The sequence below is a fragment of the Fistularia commersonii genome, chromosome 34, assembly GCF_037954325.1.
Source record: "Fistularia commersonii isolate RoL2024-O1a breed Wild chromosome 34, RoL_Fcom_v1.0, whole genome shotgun sequence".
Taxonomy (NCBI): Eukaryota; Metazoa; Chordata; class Actinopteri; order Syngnathiformes; family Fistulariidae; genus Fistularia; species Fistularia commersonii.
The window spans coordinates 5,493,676-5,520,000 of record NC_141317.1 but is presented as its reverse complement, the minus strand read 5'-3'; the positions used below and the strand labels follow the sequence as shown (position 1 = coordinate 5,520,000).

The 26,325-nt window shown below is 47.3% G+C and overlaps 4 protein-coding genes across 4 annotated transcripts in view; all 4 read right to left on the bottom strand.

Moving 5' to 3' along the window:
* Positions 1 to 782, bottom strand: part of LOC147214362 (homeobox protein Hox-A3a-like) — a 32,116-nt gene extending 31,334 nt beyond the window's left edge. Inside the window, exon 1 of the mRNA XM_086141381.1 lies at positions 597 to 782. The gene's annotated coding sequence lies outside the window, so the exon portion shown is untranslated. The remainder of the gene's footprint in view (positions 1 to 596) is intronic.
* A 564-nt stretch (positions 783 to 1,346) lies between these two features.
* Positions 1,347 to 7,941, bottom strand: hoxc8a (homeobox C8a). The gene is made up of 2 exons (XM_086141378.1): positions 7,113 to 7,941; positions 1,347 to 5,818 (listed from the first exon to the last, which is right to left on the bottom strand). Exons 1-2 carry the CDS (start codon positions 7,546 to 7,548, stop codon positions 5,502 to 5,504), a joined length of 753 nt encoding a protein of 250 aa, XP_085997504.1. The 5' UTR covers positions 7,549 to 7,941; the 3' UTR covers positions 1,347 to 5,501.
* Positions 7,942 to 11,229: 3,288 nt separating this feature from the next.
* Positions 11,230 to 14,584, bottom strand: hoxc9a (homeobox C9a). The gene is made up of 2 exons (XM_086141377.1): positions 13,336 to 14,584; positions 11,230 to 12,148 (listed from the first exon to the last, which is right to left on the bottom strand). The coding sequence occupies exons 1-2, from the start codon at positions 13,877 to 13,879 to the stop codon at positions 11,904 to 11,906; spliced, it is 789 nt and encodes a 262-aa protein (XP_085997503.1). The 5' UTR covers positions 13,880 to 14,584; the 3' UTR covers positions 11,230 to 11,903.
* Positions 14,585 to 20,549: 5,965 nt separating this feature from the next.
* Positions 20,550 to 25,618, bottom strand: hoxc10a (homeobox C10a). The gene is made up of 2 exons (XM_086141374.1): positions 24,333 to 25,618; positions 20,550 to 22,361 (listed from the first exon to the last, which is right to left on the bottom strand). The coding sequence occupies exons 1-2, from the start codon at positions 25,078 to 25,080 to the stop codon at positions 22,084 to 22,086; spliced, it is 1,026 nt and encodes a 341-aa protein (XP_085997500.1). The 5' UTR covers positions 25,081 to 25,618; the 3' UTR covers positions 20,550 to 22,083.
* Positions 25,619 to 26,325: the final 707 nt, after the last annotated feature.

Below are 26,325 nucleotides of genomic sequence, written 5' to 3'. Positions count from 1 at the left end.
TAAAACAACAGCGAGTCTGCGCACACGCCCACTTCCACATGCGAGCGCCTCTGGTCGCTAGGGGACGCTACCGGTGTGTGTATCCGGTAACCCCCCCCAACGCACACATGCACACGCGCGCGTGCGCGTACAGAATTCAAAGATAGCGTGTGACAACAAGTGTGCAAAGCGCGAATAAATGAGCAGTCATGAGTGCTTGTGTGTGAGAGTTGTGCAGTCACAGAGGGGCCTGTGTGTGATGACACAAGTTTACTATCTTCAGAAAACACCAGCTCCACACACACACATACACAGGGAAAAATATAATTCACGGCCCGTGTCAGCCCCACTTTGACCAGCACGCATCCGGGGGACGCGCGGCGTGGCATCAGCAGCCTCCAAGCCACAGGTCAGGTCACTGCCTTACAGTGCAAACCCTCTCTCTCTTACACACACCCACCCACACAGACACGCATACACACGCTCGTCTGCATCGTTTCCAACCTCAGCAGCCTCCAGCTGATTGCAAACACACACACACGCAGCGTTACGCACAAAACAACCCGAAGCGCTGAGCTGGTAGGGGGGAGGGGGGGATACCGGAGGCGGGCTCTTACCGTGGCTGGCTCCGCGCGGCGCGGCGCGGAGCGTCGCGTCGCTGCGATCCGCGACGCGCATCCGCCGTGCGCGGCTCACATCCAGGGGCGGCGAGCAGACCAAGTCCGTGTCTATTCAGCCGGGGGGGGGGGGGTCTGCCCCCCCACGCTCTCTCTCTCTCTCTCTCTTGCAGACTTGCTTCTTCTTCTTCCCTCCTCCCTTCCTCCGATCGCCACTTTATTGCCTCCGGAGGACGCGGACGCGGGTGATCGTCCCGGAGATCCCTCCGTCAGGAAGTCGGAGGTCGGATGGATATCGCATGAGTCAGCGCCCCGCCACCCAACCCCACCACCCATCCCCACAACAACACCAAAAAAATAAAAATAAAAATAAAAACGACTGCAAGCTCGTAGTAAGGAAATAAGAGCTTTGCCGCCCCGGCCGGCTCTGCTGCGGATGCAAGGGAAGGAGCGGGGAAGAGACAACAGCATAAAGTTCATGTTCATAGAGCGCGGGCCACGTGGGCCGGCGCAGCCAATCGCAGGCGGGATTCAGTCGTAAACTTTTATTACTCAGCTGTAAATTTCTCCCTTTAACAACCAGGAATGTTTGCACCCATCTTTCCCCTTTCGGTTTTTTCTTCTTCTTCTTCTTCTTCTCTTTCTTTCCTCTCCCTCTCTCTCTCTCTCTCTCTCTCTCTCTCTCTCTACCCACCACCCCACCCTCTGCACAAAAACTAAGAAAATGGCCACGCACATTGCGGGTGGGGAGGGGGGGTCACGGCTTTCCGTAGTGTGTGGGGAATATGACAGTACAAACACAGGGAATAAATAAAATCCGATAATAGTGTGTGAGGCTTGGATGAAGTGGTGGAGGAGGCGTGTATTATCAGATCTATTTAAATCATAATCCCATATTAGATTAGACCCTGCTTTCTCAAATTAAATCCCGGATGGAGACGGAACTCGAACCGGGGACCGAATTCCTGTCCTCGGTGCGCAACGTGGAAACTGCGTCAAACCCAACGCGAATCCCATCTGGCGAACGTCATAGATTCAAAACTTGGGATTTTTTATTTCTATTTTTTGGTAGGGGCAACGTATATCATCGAACTGAGTTACTACAAATATAAGTCTGACATTAAATATATATATATATATATATATATATATATATATATATATATATGAATAAAAATAAAATACACGTTGAAGTCGTGAAGCAGGGTCACGTCCCGTGGAAAAGGGTCGGCTGTGAAGAGGAGAAGTCAAAGCAAAGCCCAACCGAAGCACAACTTTAGCTTTATCACGGCACACAATCTCTGTAAATAAATAAATTATGAACAAACAAACAATTAAATAAATAAAAATAGCCGGGCGGACGTGCGTGGGTGGGTATGCTGTAGGCCGTGATTCCCCCCACGCAGACCCCCGGGCCCAATCCGAGCCTTGCCTTTACACCGCCAATAAAGTTTACAGCAGGTACACTAAACTTTAGTGGGTTTTTTTTCAACGCCCCCCCCTCCACACACACACACACACACACACACACACACACACACACACACACACACACACACACACATACAAGCATACACTCACAATTAGCTGATACGCGGCGACGAATGGCTGTGACATCCGGAATTCCGTGATGAGTGCACGCGAACAAATAAGGAAATAAACATCGCGGGTTATTAAGAAGAAAGAGGAAGCACAATAAATAAATAAACAAAATAAAAAAAAATCTCTCTGACTCAAAATCCACCGGGGCCTGCTGGCTAGGTGTCAGATGCAGTCCAGAAAAATACCGGTTTTGTAATAAGGGAATCAAATACATAGGTTCAGAAATGGGGGAATGAACAGGAAGTTCAACGCATTCGTTCCCATCCCTTTTATTCTTACGCTTTGGGAGAATATGCAGCAACAAAAACAACAACCAGCCGAAGCCTCTCCTGTGTTTCATTGCGATTTTAAAGATAACTTTTCTCTGAAAGTAAAATAAGAAGTCAATAATGATCAAGAAATATGATAATACAGCTTGATCACGTGTGCATCATGGTGTGGGGTGCAGACCCTGCAAAAAATATTTTCATTTCAAGGTGATGATCATTTCTGGAACGGGTGGGAACATTCGTCTGTGTGTGTGTGTGTGTGTGTGTGTGTGTGTGTGTGTGTGTGTGTGTGTGTGTGTGTGTGTGTGTGTGTGTGTGAGGCGCTAAGAGCGGATGGTTTTCCACGGATCAAGGACAGGAAAGACTAGACGCGGACGGATTGAATAATTCAGACGGGGACGGCTGGAGGTGGAGGTGGATGAGGGGTGATGGAAAAGTTATGGTCAGTAGGAAAAAAAAGAAAATAGAATAAAATAGAAAATAATAAAATTAATAAATTGAATAAAAGCAACCTAGATGGAGCTGAAGATGGTGGAGACCATCCCGGAAAGTGCTAAGTAGCAACACCAATGGTACGTTTTTGTGATGTTTTATTTTCTTTGAAAAAGAAAACAACCCGTGACCGGTTCTACATCCGCCCCGGGTGGTGTGTGTGTGTGTGTGTGTGTGTGTGTGTGTGTGTGTGTGTTCACGTCGCCCACGTCTGATCCCGTCTGTGCACGCAGCCCGCCGGCCGGACGGTGTTACCGTACCTGCCCCGGGTTTCATTTCAAAGCCATGACTCGTTTGTCTGCCGGACAGGTTTCAAACACACAAGCGCTTGCATGTCACATCCACGCACACACACACCTGGGATGATATAAAACCTCCCCGGTGTTTGAGTGCGATTGTTAATAAAACACAGCCACGTGTTTATTCGTGCGCTCGTAAACAAGCCGTGACTCATCCCAGCCTTCATTACAGCTCTTCTTCCTCCCTGCAGACAGGAAGTTGTTTTTTTCATCATTATTATTATTATTTCCACATAATAAACACATAGTAAATATGTTTAATATATTAAAGGGATGAATCAAAAACGAGCCAAGGCCTCGGAGAGGGTGTGGTGAGGGTGGGGGTGGGTGGGGGCTGTGAATGGAACCCATAATCTGGCCTTAAAAGGCGAACGTCTGTAAAATCCTGCCAAGGGATTCTTTTCATAATCCAAATTTAACAATGAGTCGAACTTCATTCACACTCCGTGGGTATTTCACGCGATGGTGGGTGGATGGGATTGGGGGAAAGGGAGGGGGACAAAACGTCAGCACATCAGACGCACTGTGTCATGTTTTGGCCGTTTTCCCGGCAGCGGCGTTACGCGCGTTGGCACTGACTGGACCCCCGGGTTGGTGATGTTGCGCGTCCACGGCGTGTTATTACAACGGCGAGTGAACGCAAACAAGCCTGAAGTGTGCAAGACGCGGAAACACACACACACACACACACACACACACACACTTGTTATGTTTTTCAATGTGTTTATGTAAAGAAGTGGGTATTTCTGTATCGTCTTATCAATGAAAATAAAAATAATAATAAACATATTATATTGTGAGCCATCTTGTTTATTCGTGATTTTACATCGAGAATGGCGGGGTAGAGTGGGGCGGGGCGTGGTAGGGTTTCGGACACACAACTTTCGTCTTTTACAGGAGAAACACCAGGAAACGAGCATATTATTATCTGTTAACATCAATATATAACAAGACGTACATAAAGATTATATTCAGTGCAAAAAACAAACTACGCTATAATCACCAGCACATTGGAAATAATTAAAATAAGAATTCAAAAAAATAATAATAAGAAGAAGAAGGTATTTTAAATTCGTTGTAATTGTAGCAGGTATTATCATACACAGTAAGTGTGCGTTATAGGCAGTTTTAGTTGTTGGGGAGTAGCTTGCTTTCAGAGCGGTGGGGGTGTGACCCCCCAGGGGCAGAGCTCTGGCTTTAGGTAGTACAATCTCACAACTGTCTGCTTGGCTTTCAGCTGAGACCCACGAATTGTCCTCAACGAGTGTACGGTCGTATAATCGGGTAAATGCTACATACATAACTTAATCATATAAGGTCGATATAGAACATTTTTATATAATTAAAATAAAAAAGAAACCATATGAAATCTCTATATTCAGAAATCTCTATTGCAATTTCCCCAGGTTTTTTTTAGGTAGCATCAAAGGATTTCAAACGATTGCATTTCCCTGGTCATCCTAGAAAAAAAAAAAAAAAAAAAGAAACATGTCTGAGGAGATAATGTCTCGGCCGTTCACATGGAGACGAGTAAAACAGTAACAATAAAATAATAATAATAACAATAATAATAATAAAATGTGGTTTATACATGGGCTGTCGGCCGATGTAACTGCGATGACGGTTTAACACTCACACTAAGTTATAAGCCTACATTTAGCTGACGGCTTTTATTTTGAAATGTTTTTTTTATTATTAAAGTTTTTTTGTGTGTTTTTTTTATTTTTTAAATGTAGGCGATCGTCTATTTACAACACAGGTTGGCCATGTTCGTTGCTTATTTGGCTAGCTTCTCGTACGGTTATCGTTAAAAGCAAATTTTGTGGGAACATAAAAAGTTTTTTTTAAAAAAGAAGAAATAATAAGCAAACATGCGGTTTCGTTTTCCCTTTTCTTTTTTGCAAGGGCGACAGTGCTATGTTATTTTGAAATTCATTTCATTTTTTTTTTTTTCGAATCGTGTTGCGTCTTAATCCGAACTGCGCTGCGAATCACGTTTGGATAATCTGGAGAAAAGAGAGATGGAGTCGGGGTAGGGGGTAGGGGGGAAGTTGAGGATTTTGGGGGTATTTTTCGCCGATTTGACAGGAATTATTGGTGGGATTCCTGCTCCCTCTTGACAAAATGAAAGGGTGGTCGTAAAGTCGACGCTCTCTGCCTCCTTGTGACTCTTCATCTGTTAAAGAGACCTTTCCTTTTTTTTCCTGTTTTTCAGCCATATAACCATAAAAAGGACCATAAAATCACTCCTTGGTCTCCTCTTTCTCTTCCGCTTCTTTCTCCTCGCCCTCTTCCCCCTCGCCGTCCTCGTTGCCCTCCTCCTCCGCCTCGGCCTCAGCCTCCCCTCTCTGACCCGGAAATTTGTCCTTGTTGTTCTCTTTTTTCCACTTCATCCTCCTGTTCTGAAACCAGATCTTCACCTGCCGCTCGGTGAGGCTCAGGGCGTGGGACACCTCGATCCTCCTCTTGCGGGTCAGGTAAGGGTTGAAGAGAAACTCCTTCTCCAGTTCGAGAGTTTGGTAGCGACTGTAGGTTTGCCTGCCGTTCCGTCTTCCTGGGGCTTGAACGAAATAAAGCCAGAAGGTTAGCCGGGGCCGAGCGCGCTGCCACACTCAAATACGACGTTATTACACATTTATTACAGAAGAGAAGAGAGGAAAAAACTGGCAAGGGTTTCTGATTTCCTCTCGGGACTGAACGCAACGGTGGCTCAGCTCCATCCCTGCGAATCTTCATTTGGTGTCACTTGGATTATTTTGGTTTTATTTTTCCATCTTAGCCCCAAACTCGATACCCAATAGAAAACTCGTTTGGGAGAGAAAACTACAGAGTAGTTTTTTTAAGCGACTTCCGGGCTGTGGCGCCTTTCACATAAAGGCCCGCTGTCTGCAGATGTGATCAGCTGTCTGATGCAAATTGTGCCCCTGGACTCGCTGTGTCAGATTATGGGATAGCAAAACAAAACAAAAGCAAAAAAAACTGGACTGGATTTAAAAGATAAACCGCAGATTAGAAGATCAGAGCAGCCGCCTTTGTTTCATTGATGGCACATTTTATGTAAGCGGATGTTTGTTTGTTTGTTATTTAAATACATATCAATATTCTTTTTAACCAGCAACAGGCCAGGCGGACGAGTCAAATTGAGATTATTTTTGGGCACACACACACCTAAACACACACACGCACACAGACAAAAGGTACTTAATGTTAGGAATACATTAGATAAGTCAACAACAGACTAAATGATAGAAATCTCTTGGATAAAAATGAGGACTACACCTGCGGGGTGGGTGGGGGCGGTGGGTGTGTGTGTGTTTGTGTGTGTGTGTGTGTAGGGGGTGGGGGGTGTTGGATAAGTCTGATACCCTTGATCACAACGATCCATGAATGAGAGGGGGAACTATCCACGACGCTGTCATGGTTACGGGCCTGTGGGTCAGATTTTCCCCCTGCAACTCCAAGATCCGGGTGCACGTTTAAGTTTCTAACTGTTGTGTGTGTGTTTGACAGTGTACGTGTTTCAAACTTCTCCACGCTGCCTCCATTAGAGTCGCGTGAACGTCTACGAGAACTGTCTTGAGAGCACCTCCTGTCACGAAGCTGCGTGAGGAGGAAAAAAAAAGCCGGAACCGGGCCCGGCTGCCTGCACCCCACGGACACGCAAGTAAAAAAAAAACACGATGTAGGATAGAGAAAACACACACACACAGTGAGAGTGCAGAGCCACGCTTGTATTTCACATGTCACGTTCAAGCAAAAGCAGCAGACACATGCACTGACACACACACACACACACACACACACACACACGCATAGGCGGCGGCAAGAATTGGAAATAATGGTATGGTTCTGACCGTGGGGTCTCATCCAGGGGAACATAAGACTGGGAGAGGAGTTTTGATTTAAGTGGCCTTGTCCTTCTCCGGGATTCGAGCCGCCCGACGATTTACAGTCTGGGTATTGCGCTAGACTCGCGTCCTGCTGGGCGCCGTACAACGTCTGCCGCGGCAGCGCGTCGTAGCCGTAGAATTTGGTGGCGTCTCCGTGGCACGCCAGCGCGCAGGGGTTCTGCTGGTATCCCGGGTTGGAGATGCCCGTGGTGCCGTGGTGGAAGAAGTCCTGCACATGGTGGGACGGGTGCTGGAAGCCCGGCGCGGCGGCGCCCGGTCCGTACACCAGCGTGTGGCTGCGGGCGACGCTCTGTGGAAACCGGCAGTCGTAGTAAGTTGGCTCCAGTGACTCGCCGCCTTTGTACTTGGAAAAAAGAGGGTTGACAAAATAGGAGCTCATGTTCGGCTAGCATCAAGCAGACGGGGCTCTGTGGCGGCGGAGGATCTCCTGGTGGACGATGGCAGCCTTTTGTTTAGTCCCAACTCGCACAGCGCGCACAGACAGACAAACCGGAACTGGGAGAAACGCTGCCCCTTTGGACAATCTACGGCAGCTCACTCTCTCTGAGCCTTTCCTCTCGTCGGGTTTCTCTCTCGGTCCTGAGTGGGGTGTTGTTGTTTTCCTTTTTTTTCCTCTCTTCCTTTCCTTTTCCTCTCTCTCTGCCTCCCCCCTTCCTCGCCGGCTCCTGCAGGCTCAGTCCCAGCTCATGCATGTGCCTCGGATGCGCCTTATCTAAAGTTAAAGCTCACCGCGCTCCGCCGGCACAGTCACAGACAGCGGCTCTTTTCTTTCTTTTCCTTTTTTTTTTTAAAGCTTCCCACCCCCACCAAAGGCGCCCCCCCACACCTCCCTCCACTCCACTCCACCCCCACACCCCCTTCATCTTTCCACGACCGGTCAGACGCCCTGGGCCCTGCGTATGGATCCACCTTGAGAGACGCCGCACACAGGAGGCTTTCAACAATAAAACAAATAGAATAAAATAAAATAAAATAAAACATGCGTGGGTGTGACGTGATCGATTCAAAGCAGTTGTGGGAAATGATTACACAGCGTGGAGCAGGGAATGGGGACGCGACCGGTGTGGATTTATAGTGTATCTCGCTCTCGATGGTATTTTTTTTTTGCGTGGACGTGTGCGTGGAGCAGGCTTTCCTCTCTCCTCGCTCGTCTGAAGGTCACGCACGTCTCATTTCCAGCGGCTGACCTCCACGGGGGACCCGTGGGGCGAGTTCCTGAAGGATTAAAAAAAGGGGGGGGATAGTGCGTAATAGGAATCACACGTGGCAATTACGCGTGTGTGCGAGAATGTGCGTGGCGACGGTGCACGTCCGGCTCGGCGTGACACTGTGTGTGTGTGGGGGGGGGGGTAGGCCGGGGCTACGCTGTAAAACACCGCCGCACGCCCACGCAAACACGACCTATGAGCGGTGGGTGCCACTTACTGACCCCGTAAAACCCGCACGAAGATAAATCTCTCGCACGGACGACTTCATAAAATTTTACATTGGATATTTAGCTGCGATCAGCGCGCACGGATCCCCCCCGCCCCGCGCTCGGCGGCAGCTCGGGCTCTCAGTCCAAACACGCCGGCGCACAGCCGCCGCCGCCGGAGCCGCTGACGTTTTATACACATCATCGTAAAATATGAAAGGCGCGCCGGGCGAATTTATAGACCTTTCACACTCTATAAATATGCAGATTGCCAATCACTGTTGCGCACGCGTGTGCACGAGAACGCACGCAAACGCACACATTTACATCTTGTGGACCACACTGCTGCTGATGACTTTACAACGTTAAATATTGACGTAAACGAGGGGGTTGATATTATGCATTGTTATTTATATTTTTATCATGATGATCATTTTTATTATTGAACATTTTACTCATTTATAGAGACGTTCTCTTTTTCTATTTATTGTCGGGACATTACGATGCAAATGTGATTAAATAATCGCACCTGTGCCAACTTCTTGATTCTGGTGTTTTCTTTTCTAATTCCAGTATTTTTAAGCCTCTATTTGTAACATGGATAAATGCACTAAGGTGCAGAAAGAGAGGAGGACTTTTCTGTCCGTTTTTATTGATATTGAAGCTCGTCATGAGGAGGGTAATGTTAAACAATTACACGCGTGGAAATACGTCGATATTAAGATGAATTTCTTCTCTAAGGGCTGTGGCAAAGCCCTAGATTCCTTTGAGTACTGACACACACACACACACACACACACACACACACACACAAAATGATGAAAAATGTTTTTAAAAGTTGTTTGTCAGGTAATTTTCAACCTCGACACAGCACCGGCTCGCTGCTCCGGGGCCTTTTCTCCCCACAAAACGTGGTGTGTGACCATATCTGTCATTTTGTCATCGATAGTATTACTCTTCATTTTTCAGCCAAGCCACAAAGTAGTTTGAAAAAAAGCCCATTTGGAGACGCAGATCTGCTTCAAAACATGGATCAACAGCGTCATCTAGCGTTCAAATACTGCCACGACAAGGCGGATTCCACCAATCAGAGGCGAGCTCTGATGTGGCCACAAAATGTTTCCCCATTTGTCCAAAAATCCTGCGTGACCGTATCCAAAAATGAAGCCATGCGACAAAATCCACGCACTTTCAAGAAGCCGGAAGTGCCGCACGGAAACACGAATCGATCCCCGTGGACTGTTAATTCCCGTCGGTCAGCCCAGACCTCGCGATAACACCGAGCTCTCCCGGAGCGTGAGAAGCGCTGTAATTAATGCATAATAACTATTGACAGCTTTATATCAAATTGATCTTCTTTTTTTATTATTTAAAGAGAGCACTCGTGATGTAGGACAGCAAGGGTTTCGGGCTTCCCCATAAGGATAAAAAAAAGTCCCCTGAACGCCTCTCCTTTGAACCAGCCCTCCGCCAGCGTCCATTAAAATCGTAAAGTAATTTAGCCCAGACGTCTAGCCAGTTAGTCGAGTTTTCTTTGTTCGTCTGCATTTGAGACAAACAGCCGAGCTCCAAACAGCGGCTGTAAAAGTGGCGTTTTTTGTCCGCGCGGAGCGGAAATGCACTGGCTTGGGCTTTGAAACTGCAGCATCCTGTCTTTATTGTTTGCCACCACAAAAAGGCAATTTAGGCCAATCCCAGGAAACAAATGCGGGCCATGAGAAATCACCTCTCACTTTAAAAAAAAAAAAAAAAAAAAAAAAGAAAAAAGGAGAAGGAGTCAAATCTGGCCTCCGTGGCTCGGACAACCTTTTGGACTTTTTAAAATGAAACCTTTAATTCCCGTGTATAAACATACTCGGCGGTGAGACGTTTACAGCGCTCGCCGAAAAAATTATTTTTAATCAAATATCTAGAAGTAATCTCAACGTGAAAGCGCAGTCGAGTCTCGTGTCACCTATATTTATGTAAAATAAAGAATTAAATAATTACATAAATAAACTAGAAAAAATGCTCGGCCACTGAACCGGCCGCAGAATCAGAGAGGGAACACACGGGTGGAAAGAATGACTCCCACTCTCCCCACCGCCCCCACGAAACTTTCACGTTTGTTTTTTTTCTCCTTAATAGACTAGACTAGTCATGTGTTCCGTCGACCCAAACTCCTCCTCAAATATCTGAATGAACGTAAAAGCAGCAACAACCCCCCTCCACCAGCTCCCATACGATGCGGGGCAACGTTTTTAAAATGTAAATTAATTGAAAAGAATACACCGGACGCGGTTTTGACATGGACGGAGCCTCCACCGGCCCCGCCCGACCGTTCCACAGCACCGTGAACGCATCACTGTTTACAGCACCGATGTCAAAGCGCGGCATATTGATACTAAGCAAATATGTGTTTGTTCGTGTGTGTGTGTGTGCGTCTGTGTGTGTGTGTGTGTGTGTGTGTGTGTTTGTGTGTGTGTGTGTGTGTGTGTGTGTATACACCGTGAACCACCGAAAAACAGTTCGTTGTATCTGTAAATGTTTCTCTCTCTCTCTTTCTCTCTCTCTCACACACACACACACACACACACACACACACACACACACACACACACACACATACACGGGTCAGGTTGAACACAAAATCCACGCACGGGGGGGGAGGTGATGTGGTTATGTTTGTATTTGCAGAGATCTATAATCTACACTCTACAATGAACGCGGTAAGATACAGTCAAATAAAAAATAGAAATTATAAAGGTACACAAATACAGCAACGACTATCACAAAAAAAGAAGAAATCGTTTGCAAGCTCCGGTCGCAGATGTTTCTGTACAAAATATTACACCTGCGCGACAACGTACAAAGGAAGTAAACATGTTAAGGTACATAAATTATGGGATCGTGAAATTCAAAAGAATTCAAGTATTCTCTCACTTCGGAAGGTTTTTGAACGCATCCAAACGGTACTTGTTGTATTTATCTTACAAAAAGGTTCTCTGTAGTGAAAAGCAAGGTGTACTGTAGTAGGTGGACTTGCGTCCATTCTTTTTTTTTCATTATTATATTATTATTATCATTATTATTATTATTATTATCATTATTATTAATAGTATTACTGTTATTATTATTAATATTATTATTATTATTAAATGAAAAAAACATAAATGTGCATTAGAAAATAATCAGCATCAGGCAGTCTGGAAGTTAATACAAATAAAAAAAAAATCCCACAAAGTGATAAATATGGAACGGGGGGGGGGGGGGAGTCGTCTGTGCTGTCCATGTGTCTAGTGGTTTTTATTGTGGGGAGGGGGGTCTCATCGCAGTCCGCACTATTGTTCCTTGCTGTCGCTCTTTTCTTTGTTCATTTTCTTCATCTTCATTCGCCGGTTCTGAAACCAGATCTTGACCTGTCTCTCGGTCAGATTCAGGACCCGGGCCACCTCGTAGCGCCGGTCCCTGGTAAGGTACATATTGAACAGAAACTCCTTTTCCAGTTCGAGAGTCTGGTACTTTGTGTACGGGCATCGCTTCTTCCTGGTGGAGCGGGCGTGTATCCAGTTTGCCACTGGGTTATCTGTAAAAATGAAAACAGCAACAGTAACAAACAGCAGTGGAGAGGATAAATACTAGAAGAAATACTGATAATTGTGGATACGCGTGTTATGGCCGCAGTGGGAATTGTAACACCGGTACTTTTATCATTAAATTTTTTGACAAAGGAGACACAGGAGCCAATATCAAACACAAGGAAGACGGACTTCCAGCTTCGGACTATCCAAGCCGATGTGCTTCCGTGTGCTCCCCCCCCCCCCTACACACACACACACACACCACCATCACCCCCCTTTAACTTGTGAGGAACATCGTAAAATACTCAATGCGCTTATTCACTTTATTGGCCCATAAAAAAAGGCTGGCGGTTCAAGCCTTTGCAGGTCCGCGGTGAAAGTCCTGTGTCCCTACATTCCTCAAGTTGGCCGGGGGAAGTCATGTGAATGTGTTTTTGGACGCCGAAGGAGTGGAGGGCTGGGGTGGTAGTGGTGGTGGTAGTGGTGAGGAGGAGGAAGAGGAGGAGGGGGCATTTTCATATGCAACGATATGCATATTACCTTCTCGTTATTATGTCATTCACTTGATTTGTGTTCGTTTTTTTAAGTACAAAATAAAGCACTCTAAATATAATAATAATAATCCGGGGCTGGGGGCCAGATAACAAGGGTTGCAGATAACGAGTCGAGGTCCAAATGTGATCGCAAAAACAGAATTAGAAGCAAAAGGGAGAGAAATAAGGGACGTTTGCGGGTGGACTCCGGTCCACGCATGGGTTTGCAAGGCTGCCGCGTGGAAAAAAGAACACCTTGCGCGACATTGCGTGCGGTTCTGGGGAAGTGTGGGGGGGTATCCCTCCACATTGCAGCCTCTTCCGAGTCCACGTTTACAACCCCGGGTCTGCTTTTACAGCCCCCAATATTAGCCTGGTAGCGTTTGTCTTTTATGGATCCTAAAGCAAATTCCCCCCCCAGGCAGAGACCGACCGGAGCTGCGCCGACACTGGGGAGGGGGGAGGTCGGGTTTGGGGGGGAATCCGTCCGAGTTCTGGTGTCCCCCCGCCGCCACCCCCACCCCCTTCTCCTGCAACCTCCGTGCAGGATGTTAAAATGCTGTTAAGGATCTCAAAGAAGAAGAAGGAGAAGGAGTAGAAGAAGAAGAAAAACCGCAGAGGTGACGGCACCCAAAGACTTGGAAGGAGCTTGAACTTACTGGGATCTAGCTCCGGCTTCTCCTCTTTATGCTTCCCCGACGCCAGGAGCTCCGACTCGGGAGACGGGAGACTCTGCTGCGTCTTGTCGCGCACGTCGGCGGATGAGCAGTACAGATAATCCGGATACGGCCGTCCGCCAGAACCGAGGCACTCGCCGGCTCTGTGCTCCTGGAAGGCGTCGGGCTTCAACCCGTAGTGGCGGCCGTTCCCCGGGTAGCCGTGGAAAGGCACGGCGCCGGAAATGGGCTCCAGCCATGAGCGCATGTACCTCGAGTCTGTGCCTAAGTGGGGTTGGTGACTGTATGGATGGTAAACCACTGATGACTGGGAGTGGACGGGGGCCCACGAGGTGGAAAACACGGGGGGTTTGGGTGCGAAGCTGCAGGAAGGATAGTCCCCGCACTCCGGCACTAGGGACGTCGGACGCGGGCCGGACGGGTGCGAAGCAGGCGCCGAAAACCGAGTCGCCGCAAGGACGTCGTCGCTTTCATGGCTGATCAAGGAGTCCACATAATAATTAGTTATGGGACCCGTGGTCGACATGTCGAAGCCTCCCCGACTCTTTTACATGCATCCGATTATTATATGGAGTGTATGTGTACTTTTTTATCTAGCCATAGAACAATCAAGGCAGGTAATTATTTCTCAACGCTTCCCGGGCTGCGATTGGCTGCCGCGCCGACACGTGATTATATTTACCCCCACAAAAATTGTACAGTGGATCAATGCGCCGCTCTCACCGGGCTATCGGTGCACCCAAATCGGATTGAAAACCACGGACTATTTCGTGTTTTTATTTTGCCTTTCCCCCCCACCCCCCTCCCCGCGGGACACCTTAGAGGTAAAGTCGACAACGACGGAAGGTGGGCTCGCATTTAGAGATAAAACACAACGTTGTAGCGCCAATAGCGGGATTTCCGCGCAGCAACACCAGCCGCCACCCCTCCCCTTTGCAGTCGCAGTGCAGACCTGCGCACTGAGACCGAGCGAGGCACTATTTGACGGCGTAATCAATCTCTGTCTGTGGGGGGAAAATCCGCCGAAGCCTCGCTTTGGATAATATTACGGGATTAGATAGAGTGTTTATTCAATTTCGACTGGTTTTATTTTTTGATATTTTACTGCCCTTTCGCGTTTGATCTGAAGCATTTTGATCGAGGGGGAGGTTTATAACTTGCATTTGTGTCTAGACGCGGACGGTTACGCAGGCACAGACGGCCGGCCGGGGCTGGGTGGGTTTGGGTGTGGGTGTGTGTGTGTGTGTGTGGGGGGGGGGGGGGGGGGGGGGGGGGGGGTTAAGGAAAGGATGCGGGGCGCCGACAATAAAGTTTGCCGTGTTTTAAAATAAAAATAAAACGAGGGGTATTCTTAAATATGATCCGCGCTGATAGCAGAGGAGGGCTGGTGGTGATGGGATGGGGGGATTGGGATTCTTGACAGGCAGCCCGCTGCAGCGGCTATATCCAGCAAGTGGCCGTTCACGTTTTAATGCCCATCAATAAATTTTAACGAGGAACCATTTGATTGTTCATAAACGTGTCGTTAATAAAAGCCCGCATTCGGGTTTCCTCACTCAACATAAAAAACCGGCGCCGCCGTGTGAAAACGGTTCCGATCGTGCAGAAGGGCCGTGGACGTGGGGTGGGGTGGAGTTGGCGTGGGGGGGATAGATCAGGGGAGGTAAAAGGGTTCGTTAAAGGGCTAACTAGATGAAAGCTTTCATAGGGGGAGGATAACGTTATATCCCTCTATATATCTAATAGCAACCGTTTACGGTTTCATCCTGCAATACTACTACTACTACTGCTTCTGCTGCTGCTACTGCTACTACTACTGCTCTTTCTCCACCCCCACGCCAGTTAGCAGGCTGGGAAACACTCCTCAGCCCCGGCTGCGGCGAGCGAGGCACGACCCCACGGCTCCCACGGCTCCACGGCGGCTCCGAGAAGCACGCCGTGGGGTCAACTTCTACCTGCAGGGGAACACACACGCAGATCCCGGGCCGCCGCAGGATGGTGACGCGGGATACGACGCCGTGCCGGAGTGTCGGGGACTTGTATTTGTACATATTTTTTTTTTGTTTTGCGTTTTTTGTTGGTGGGTGGGTGTTAAATCCGGTACCCGTCTAATACCTGGACTTCTTGTGGAATTTCAAGCTAGCAGCCGGGAGGGACATTTCCCCTCAGCAATTACTCCCGAAACGCCACATTTTTAGTTTCAATTTTATTCTATTTTGTAAATATATATCACAAAATCCCCAACTTGCAAATGTTTACACCTCCGTTTAAATTAATCTTGGCCGGTGACGTCATTTGGAAAAATAATTTCCCATTTTTCCCCCATCTCAGACGTGCGTTATATCTAATTCCGATTCCTCCGTCCACGATTTCTGGTCCAGTTATCTCTCCATATTTGGCACAGTTTTTTGGAGTGGGGTGGGTGGCGGGGGTCCACTGGGTTTTAAATGTATCTCAGCAGACCGTGGTTTGTGCAGCGGGCGTAGAGTACTAACTCCACAGCAATACGTGCTTGTAATTACGCTTCTTGTCTTTTGACTTTATACCCACTCATTTGGAAAATTCGCCGAATCCGACCCCGCGCTGAAAAAGACTAAACTGAAATTGCACTGCTAAAAATAAAGGCAGTTTGGAAGAAGCGAAGAAGAAATAGGGCGCATCTGTGACCCGCTCCAAAACGCACAAACACACACACACACACACACACTCACACACACACACACACACACTCCTGCGGCACAGAGCCCGGTTCTGGGGGTCCGTTTTAGGAGGCATTAACCCTCCCAGGTTAGAGGAGTTAATCTAATTTGTTTGGCACCGTGGTTCCTTTGCTCCTCCATACCTCAGTTTATTACCGCCGGCGGCCATATAAACACGTTATATAAAAGCGCTCGTATCGTAGACGCGGACGCGTTTGCGTCTTTATGTGCACATAAATTAGGATATCGGCGCAATTAGCGCGCAAAACTAGACGACAGATAAAATCTAATTTGTCATCACGAGAGTATATTGGAACTCCTTTTGTGTATCCTTGTTTCTCCACAATAAAAACAAGTGATATGATGGTGAAAACTGTTAATTTGTCTTTATTTTTACCGTATTTGCATTTGTATTTATTTGTATTCGTGTCTTTTTTCTTTTTTAAATACGATCTCGCAGTCCAACCCACACCGATCCAATTGTTTCCCCGCCAACCGTGGGTTTCCTGGCCGTGGAGCCCTTACAGATGGTCACGTGACCAGCGTGACAAAACCCTCCAGGTTTTGGCGTGGGAAATACATTGTGTAGTATCGACACAAGTTATTTATACAGATTAAAATATCCATTCTGACTTTGGATGTAAAAGCTTCTTTAGAAGCTGTGGCAGGAAAAAAACACGTGACCCTCACAAACACACAGACACACACACACATGCAACCTTTAGGACTATATATAGAGTGTGTCTGGCTTTTATCTTATTAGGAGCTAAATGAATGCGAGATTTGTCGGGAGGTCTCGAATTATATATTTCTTCATCGCGACTCGGACTGTCCTCCTCCTCGGCCTTTTTTCCTCCGCTGCGTTATTTCACTTTTCCATTAATAAAAGGGGACAGATGAGACAACTTAAGGCCGCCGTGACGCATGGAAATGGACCTTCAGGACGAAAGTTTATCCAAGTGCACGGCGGCGTTTCGGCACAGATGTAAACTGCTTACATGCGGCCGTGAACAAGTGATATTTTAAGCGGACGCCTCACGACAAACAACGTGAAAGTCACAGCGGGGAGAAGGTGATATTTTTCGGGGGGTTGCCCGCGCAGCCGCAGTGCACCCCTATTTAGACATTGACATTTTTAGGGAATAAAGTCATACACGTACACACACAAACTCACTATCTCACACACACAGTAATTATTTGAGCGGATCGTAAAATATATCAAAAAGGTGATTTAGGGAATTGATCACCATGCAGTCCGCTGCAACAGACCGCATATTTGTTTTGTCAATGTGTGATTATTAAATTTAACAATTGAATAAAAAAAAATTATAAATAGTGGTTGTCAAGGCAACGGTCATTGGTCTTCATAGATGTCTGGAGGGAGCGGTGACACGGAGACCGAGTTTTTCGTGTCAGACAGGTGCAGACGGGCCAGAACCCAAGGAGTGCGGATGAAGTAGGAAGCCACCCATTCAGAACCAACTGGTACTCAGATAATCCCTAATCCCGTATTCGGGTGACCGAAACACACGTCTCCTCGTCGCCCACGGGAGTTGACACAGAGCTGCGAAATACGAATTCCGACACACACACACACACACACACACACACACACACACACACACACACACACACACACACACACACGGTGACCCTACTGTCCTGCACCCGGCATCTACCTTCATCACGGTTTCACACTTCCCTTTTAATTTACCCCTACCACCATCCATGAGACTGCAGCACGTATATTGTGTGCGCGTGTGTGCTTTGAAACATTGCGCTCCTCACACACGAGTACGATGAAATGTAGGCCTAATTTTCCCCGCAGCAAAACAAACTGCCAATTTGCGCGCCGGGGCTATCCGGATTAAACGGGCGCCGTTAAAACTGCAAATGAAAACCACATTGCGCAGTGTGATTAAATTAGTGTGTGCATGTGTGAGTCTGTGTGTGTGTGTACAAGAGCAAGATTTGGACTGCAGACACGCCTCTGCCCGTGTGGAAAATGGATACTGCAAATTATAAAAAGCTTGTGTCAGATCAGCTGCTCATACTCATAATAATAACAATAAAGATAATAATAATAGTAATCATAATAATAACAATAATAATAATAATTCTTGATCGGTGACTTATTGATCAAGACAGCTCTGCTGTCCGTTTTTCCGGGTCGATATCGGCGCACAGGTCATCGGACGTTTCGCTGAGCAGATGACGAGGAAAAACGGAAAACACACCTTTGCAGCATTTCACATTTCGTCCGGAATTGTTCAATTTCGGGTGTGTTTCCTTTGCTTTACCCCTTTTTTGCATTTAACTGAAAGCCATACCGAATCCCGAACTGTCATTTCCACAGCATCCCAAAGACAAAACGACGTTTTGTGTTCCTTTTACGACAAAAATAAAAGCTGAAGCAGCTACTGTTGTTCTAAACCAAAAAAGAAAGGATAATAACATCTTCCGCTGACGAGCTGAATTTATAGTATTTCTCCGCCCGTTTCCTCCAAATTAGATCCAGGTTTCTCGTCACCCAGACATTTTCAAAGCAGAAATATTTTCTTTTGAATTGAAAAATATCCAGAAGCAATATTTGGGCTGATGTCTGATCAGCTGCCCGGCAGCCCCCAAACGTCTCCCACCGCCAGGAAGTGACCGTCCAAAGTGTCAGCTCCTGGGCGACACTGCCGGCTGGAAGAGATGGTTTTATGTGTATATGGTTTTAGGGCGAATCTCGGGGCTGTTTGCGGCGCTGTAAAGTCTTTGTCAGTGGTGCATTCCGGGGGGAGACGCTCATTCACACGGATGAATGAAAGTGACTTTGGATTCCAGACTGTCTCTTCCAGATGCAGCGAAAGAGAAGTAGAAGGAGAGTCAGATATAGGCTTTCACCGGATTAATATCCGTGGAAATATTGTAATGAAGTACCAGCGCCCCCCTATAAGTCCCTATATACGCCCGATGTAAATTGTATATTACTCACATCTGCAAAAGCATTTGCTCTGCACACGGTCATCCAAAGGGCTGAAATCACATTCAAGTTGGGCCTGTGAGGCTCAGAGGCGCACCACCATCGCAAACTCCAAAATTAAGTTACAACCCATATTATACAGCGATAATGCCAGTCAGAATATTATTAAATATTGAAGCGTGTGGCGACTTTAACCAAATTGATAATATGCCACGCAGGATGCTGCAAACTCGATCAAAGTCTCCAAAAATTAAAATAAAAAAACGGATTAAAACAAACAGAGGCAGCGATTAAATCGATTAATCGCATCGTTTCGTCTCTTTCGCGACCGATGAATTATTACCGTACATAAAAAAGAAAACGGGCAAAATAAATTGCGACACATCGACTTTCAACCAGCGTGACATTATGGTTTGCAGACAGAAATAAAAAATAAAGAAGAAAAAAAACACACACTGTACAGTGAATTTCATGGTTGTTAGACTGAAATATAAAAATGACAAGTTCGTTCGAAAATTCCGCAGAAACAACTTTTCATGATATTCAAATAGTGTGCGTGTGTGTATGTGTCAGTGTGTGTGTGCATGTGTGCGTGTGTTCTCCGACGCGCCTGGGAGACAGGATACCCCGTTAAAGAGTATTTTTAGAAGACGGTGAAAGTTGATAAGAGGCCTTTGGGGGCTATAAGGTTTCCACACATTTCAAATTACACAGCATTCACTCGGTGTCAACCTGACCGTCTGCCTATCAACCCATCCATCAGTCTATCCATCCATCCATCCATCCATCCATCCATCCATCCATTCATCCCTCCATCCGTCCATCCGTCCATACATACACACATCCGTCCATCCGTCCGTGCTGATGACAGATGCAGCTCAATCTAAAACTTTACCCCATGTTGTTTACAACCCATTCTCCCTCTCCGAGCGCCGGAAGCGTTTACTGCCCGCCACAAAATAACAGCAAAGAAAGAAAAGGGGGGAGAAAAGCTCTCTGTCCAAGTATTACAGCCCAGTTCATTTACAATGCCATGGGAGGAGGGGGTGTTGGGGTACCTGGGTGACCACGAGGGGATATTTTCAGCGGAAATTGTGCCCTTGATGAAGACGAACTGACGTAATCAAGGCAGTTTCTTGTTGCCGAGCCAGGAAGCCAACCCCAACAACATGAAACTACCTAAACCACGCTTCAGCTTCGCGCTAAAGGAGGGGGTGGGGGTTCAAATCCACGGAAGAGACAATAAAGCGTGTTTTATATTAAAAAAAAAAAATTAAAAATAAATAAATAAATAAATAAAGAGGAAAGAAAGCCTCTGAGGAGTGAGCACTGCTGAGGAGCACAAAGAGACGAGTCCCAGCACACGCGGGCACACACACACACACACACACACACACACACACACACACACACACACACACACACACACACACACACACACAAATACACTGAGAGCTCAGGGCTGCAGGCGGGTTCCTCTCCCAACCCTGCAGACAAGTCGGATGAGTTTGCACGCCGTGGCTCATTTGCTAAGTCAACACGAGAAGTCTCTCCGTTGCATCCCCCTCTCAGCTCCGTGCGTGACAGGCGAGCGCGGCGGCGCGGCCACCGCCGCGCACGCAACCCTCCTCCGGGCGAACAGCAAGCGCATTAGCAATCCGCGCACACACACGCGCAAGCACAGTGTCAGATATTCAGCAAAGCATCATGAGGGATGGGTGGGTGGTGGTGGTGTTGGTGGGTGGGTGGGGGGGGAGAACAGAGACGGGACTCAGCAGCGCGCCGGTAAACACCGCGCAAAGTGCCACCAGCTACGGGTGCGAGCAGACGCGCTCCAGCCGACGGGGCTGGCGGCTGCGCCAAAGCAGGATATGAAAATATGTAAATGTGAGTCCTACCTTAAGCTGCCTCCTGCAGGCGCCTCCTGGTGCGGTAAGTCTCCCCCCTCCTCCACCTCCACCACACGTGTTTTCCCGCGGCGCTTGTTGTTATTATTGTCCTCGCAGCCGTGTGGTTGTGGACGCCCCTCGTCTTCTTCTTCTTCTTCTTCCTCTTGTTTTTTATTTATTATATATTTCTTTATCCACCATCTTCCTTATCTCCACTTCCCCAATGAAGCTCCATTATCCCCGGGTTGCAGACGGCGGCTCCTTCCAGCCCACCGCCTCGCTGGGATCCTGCACGTTGCAGTCTCTGCTGTGTGGATTAGCCCTCCTCCGCACACACGCACACACACACTCACGCACACACACCTTTAAACGCATCTTTACTGCTGCGGCACATTATATTTGCAGATCATAAAATCCACCCCCAACGCTTTCCAGGGCGAACCTGACATTAGAATTTTATGACCTTGACTTATTGTGGTCACCTGGATAATATTTAAATCAACGTTATGGTCTCTCACTTCTATTAAAACTGCCATGATCGCCTTTTCTCATCCGCAGTGTCTCTCCCTCCCTCTCGGCTCCACTGCTCTGCCAGGGGGGAGAGGACAAAGTTGGTAATACCTTTTCCTTTCCCCTCCATCCCCTGACTGCTTTTGGCACCGACCACCGGACGTGTCTCGATCATCCCGGCCGAGCACGGTGTGCAAGTGCGAAGCCGCACATGTGGTGAGACGTTCAACTGTGGCTCTTCGGGGTGAGCCTGTTTGACTTGGCGGGCTTATTTACAGAGTGCAGCCCCGTTGGTCCGGATGAAACTGATAAAAGAAAAAAAAAAAAAAGGCAAAAAAAAAAACTTATCGATAAGGTGTGATCACCTCAGGATCCCGCCGCTGCAAGTGTTCACCTGGAGGCTCCAGGCAAGCCAAGCCTGCATAAGGGTCGCAGCGCCATAGAGAGATGATTGCTGAAGGCACGTTGTGTGTGTGTGTGTGTGTTTGCAAAATGTGTGTGTTTGCACAATAAATAAAAGGTGTAAAAGAGTATAAGATGCGAGTGCATGCTTTTTCTATATGTGTTGTGTTGATATGTGTGTGTGTGTGTGTGTGTGTGTGTGTGTGTGTGTGTGTGTGTGTGTGTGTGTGTGTGTGTGTGTGTGTGTGTGTCTTAGAGTATTTCAGGAGTAGTTATAAACTGCGCCCTGCTCCCGTTCGCGGCTCTCCCTGTTGAGCTTCTTCAGCTTCATGCGTCTGTTCTGAAACCAGATCTTGACCTGTCTGTCGGTCAGGTTGATACTCCGGCTGATCTCCAGGCGGCGCTCCCGAGACAGATACATGTTGAACAAGAACTCCTTCTCCAGCTCCAGCGTCTGGTGCTTTGTGTAAGGGCACCGCTTCTTCCTCCCACTTTTGGCTTTCAACCAGCTTCCCGTCGTCTTTTCCGCGGATGAATCATCTAGAAAGATGCAGATGCACAGAGAGAACAATGTAGTCAAATCCGAACGGTCATCCGTGCAAAGATGGCGTGCAGCATCAGTTCAGCTGAACACGCCCATCCATCAGATGGAAACGTGGAGATTACTGCATCAAGACGCATATATTTATCTCTATATGACCAGCTTCACCTCCTCACTCGGTTGTAAGCATGTTTGTATTCATTTTTCCCGCCCCACTGATATAAAATAGCGAGAAACATTAAGGCTGGAAAAGGCGTCTGTGAGTGTGTTTGCATGCATATATAGGCCCACGGGTGTGGGGGGCGTCCACGACAATGATAATAATAACAATATTAAAAAAACAACAACATGTGAGTGGAAGGTATGAAAGGGAAGGTAAAAGGAACGAGTCGAGCTGGGTGTGGACTTGTCGCTCGGTTTGTGCCAAAACAAAAGAAAGGAGAATCCAGGAAGTGTGATTACAAGCTTTTTGCGCAGCTTAAAATTTTGATAAATATGGATCTGGATAAAATCTTATCCAGCTGGTTTGCAGCGGGTCCGTTTGGACTTTCTAATTAAAGTACGCGCTCAAAAGCCTCCGTGCAATTCTATCAAATGAGTGTGAAGGGTTTTTTTTTTTACATTTTTATTGGTCCGCATTGAATTGCGCTTCCGCTTCCATCGGATGCCAAACAATGACAATTCTCCGCAGTGTTACATAAAACACACACACACAAGGAATGTCGGTGAATAAGAGAAAAATCATGCTCCTCTAGCTGAATTCCCTAACTAGGTCGTGGACTCAAGGGCACACACACACACACACACACACACACACACACACACACATACACACACACACACGCCTAATAAGAGCACGTAAAACGACCTGTAAAAAATATCTCAATGTGGACGCGCAGTGCTTGGTCCACGTGCAGTGATAAGCAAACATTTAATACGGCATAAGCATAACACACACACACACACAAACACACACACACACACACACAAACACACACACACACACACACACACACACACATACATACATACGCACACAAAATATCTATAATTAAATATTCCATTAGCAGACTTATGTCAACAGGCATATTAAACGCAATACCCATTACAGTGCAACAAGCATGTGTAATAATTACGAAATAACAACAACTACTGAACCACAATAATCCAATAATAATGAAAATAATCATTTCAATTTTACCGGTTACTTTCTTGATTTGTTTAAAGTGTTGTTGCATATTTAAGCTAAGAAAAGGGTAGATCAACAGAAACAAAATCAAAAACAAATTGGGATTATTATTTATAACATAATAAGAAAAAAAAGATAGGTCGCCCAAATATATAACTGTCAACCAAAATAACCGCATAGACGGGAAAAAGGACAGAGTACAGGCTAGAGTAAAAAATGTTAGTTGTGTTACAGAGATTGAAATGTGTAAAATTACGAGCACCATAATAAAATGTTATTTTCTGCAAAAAACACAATTTTTCGATGACTTCACCCGGAAGCGTAAATGTAGCTTGATGTCAGAGAAATGATCTGTGTGTGTGTGTGTGTGTGTGTGTGTGTGTGTGTGTGTGTATGCACGGGCGTGTTTATTTCAACGATTACGGCCCTTCTCAAATTTTCACATTAATGGAAAGGTGTTAAATGCCCCTGGCCCCATAACCGCCGTGAGAGGCTGACGCTTGTCAACCGAGCCCGAACACGTCCGCGTCCCCGCCGCCGCGACCGACGCCCACTTATTTAATCGAAGCTTTATTTTCCACAATCCTCTGCAAGCTGACATAGCTTCACGTAGCAGCGACTGCGTGTGTATATGTGTGCGAGAATGTGTGTATGTGCATGTGTTTGGGTGAATGAATAGGGGGTGGAGGGGGTGTGCTAGTGTGTGTGTGTGTGTGTGTGTGTGTGTGTGTGTACAGCAGCAGCAACACCAGCAGCAGCAGCAGCAGCAGCGACGGTGTACCTTTTAAATCTCCGTCCGAGTTATCAGAGCAGCTGTCAGTCTTGGCCTTCTCCTCCTTCCCCGTCAGACCGTCGTCTTCCTTGGGTCGCTCCCCGGGCGCCTGGCGGCCCGTCTCCCCGCGGCCGGCTACCGCTGCCGCCGCAGCCTCCCCCGCCGCCGCCGCCGCCGCCGCAGCTGATTCAACAGATGTGGCCATGTGGAGCAGGGGGAAGCCTTGAGGGAAGCGCTGCCGCTCGTCGTGCGGCGGCCTCTCCCCGTCGTACACCTGGAAGCAGCCGGCGGACGCGGCGCCCCGCTCGGGCCCGCAGCCATTGTCCCCAAGCCGGATGTAGACGGCCGGCTCCGTTGTCTCCTTGCCCTTATTGCTGTCATCCTGATAGTGGCAACAAAACGCTTCCTCTTTGACGTTGCCCGCCGGGAAGGCGCAGGGCTGTAAACACTGGGCAACAGGTTGCATGTCTTCCCTGCTCTTGGAGCCCGGGCTCCACGGGGCCAGCTGCGTGGACAGGTACGGCGAGTCCTGGAAGGCGGCGGGCGGCGCGGCGCCCGGAAGCACCTCGTCCCTCTTGGAGAGCGGGGAAGGTCCGACCTTGCCAATGTTTCTCATCATTGAGTATCCGTAGTCCGCGGCGTTGTGGACGTACATCCCGGGGTGACTGGAGTAACCCTCTGCCCTGAATGAAGATGATCCTCCCATTAAGGAATCCATCAGGAAGTTACCGGGCGCTATGTTGTTCGGACATGACATGTTGTTGTTGTAGTTTTTTTTTTGTTTGTTTTTTTTTTTTTGTTTTTCTTTTTTTTTTTTAGAGACACAGTGGCCGTGTGGTGACTTCCACTGCTCCGAACTGCGGAATTTCTCCGGCAGGATAAGGACAGTAAGATGCTGACATCTTTTGGAGGGGGGTGCAAAAAAAAAATATCAGGAACATAATTATGGATGCTGGGAGACTTTGTCATGTGATTTTCAGACCAATCGCGGCGTGGAAGTGGCCTTGATACTCCAGACTCGCGTGACGTCATCGCGGTCAAGTTGGGAGAGTGGGGTTTTTTCGGTGGAGTCGCAGCGCCACCTAGTGGACACCCAGCGTCAGGACAGCAGGCCCGGGAGGCTGGGTGGGTGGGGGGAAAACAAAGGACGGGTGGAGGAAGCAGGATTTTTTGAAGGCGCTCACTACGTGGCCTTTGATAGTTTCTTCGATTCAAGTTCAAAAGCTCCGTGGATGTGTGGAGAAAAGATACACGTGAAATCACGTGGTTCGTCCTCCCCGGTCCGCACCGGCGCAGTGGGGACCCGGGATTCGGTCCCTTTTTCCTGTCACAAAGGCGCACATTTCTTTTTTGCGCCAGGTTCCACCCAGTTTAGCCACGCACGGTAAACACATGTCTATCAAAAACAAAGCAAGACGACGCTTTTTAGATTGAGGAACTCGTGGGAGATGTTGTGAGTACATTAAATGCCCTTTTTGTATTTGATCTCGCCTCATTTAGCATAGTTATAGAGTCCTAAATACACTTTTCTGGTATAGTTTTGCAGACGTAAAAAAAATCAAAATAATTGCAGAGTTCTACAAATAAGGACGTCCAACAAAATATCTATTTGCTTTGGTTTTTTTTTCCAGTTCCTTTTACTACGTGACTACTCCAATAGAATCGCACGAGAGTTTTTAATAACCAGCTGGACCCATTTAAATATGCTGACGATTATAAAATAGACTAACTCACGGGCGTGCAGGCTCTTTGGGCAAAACCTGCCCATTTATTGCAAGGTAAATATATTTATTTAATCATCAAGCCCACACAAAATCAGGCGTTAATTTGTTTGGTGTATTAATATGGTTTAAATTAAAAATAAAAACAGCGACGAAATTCATAGCCTGATAAACGGGCCAAATCCACTGAACGGGTAAGTGACACAATTTGTATTAAATCTTTTTGGTGTTTTACGTCAATTCAAATGGGGTGAAATCAGTGTTTGGGTATGGGGAAAAAA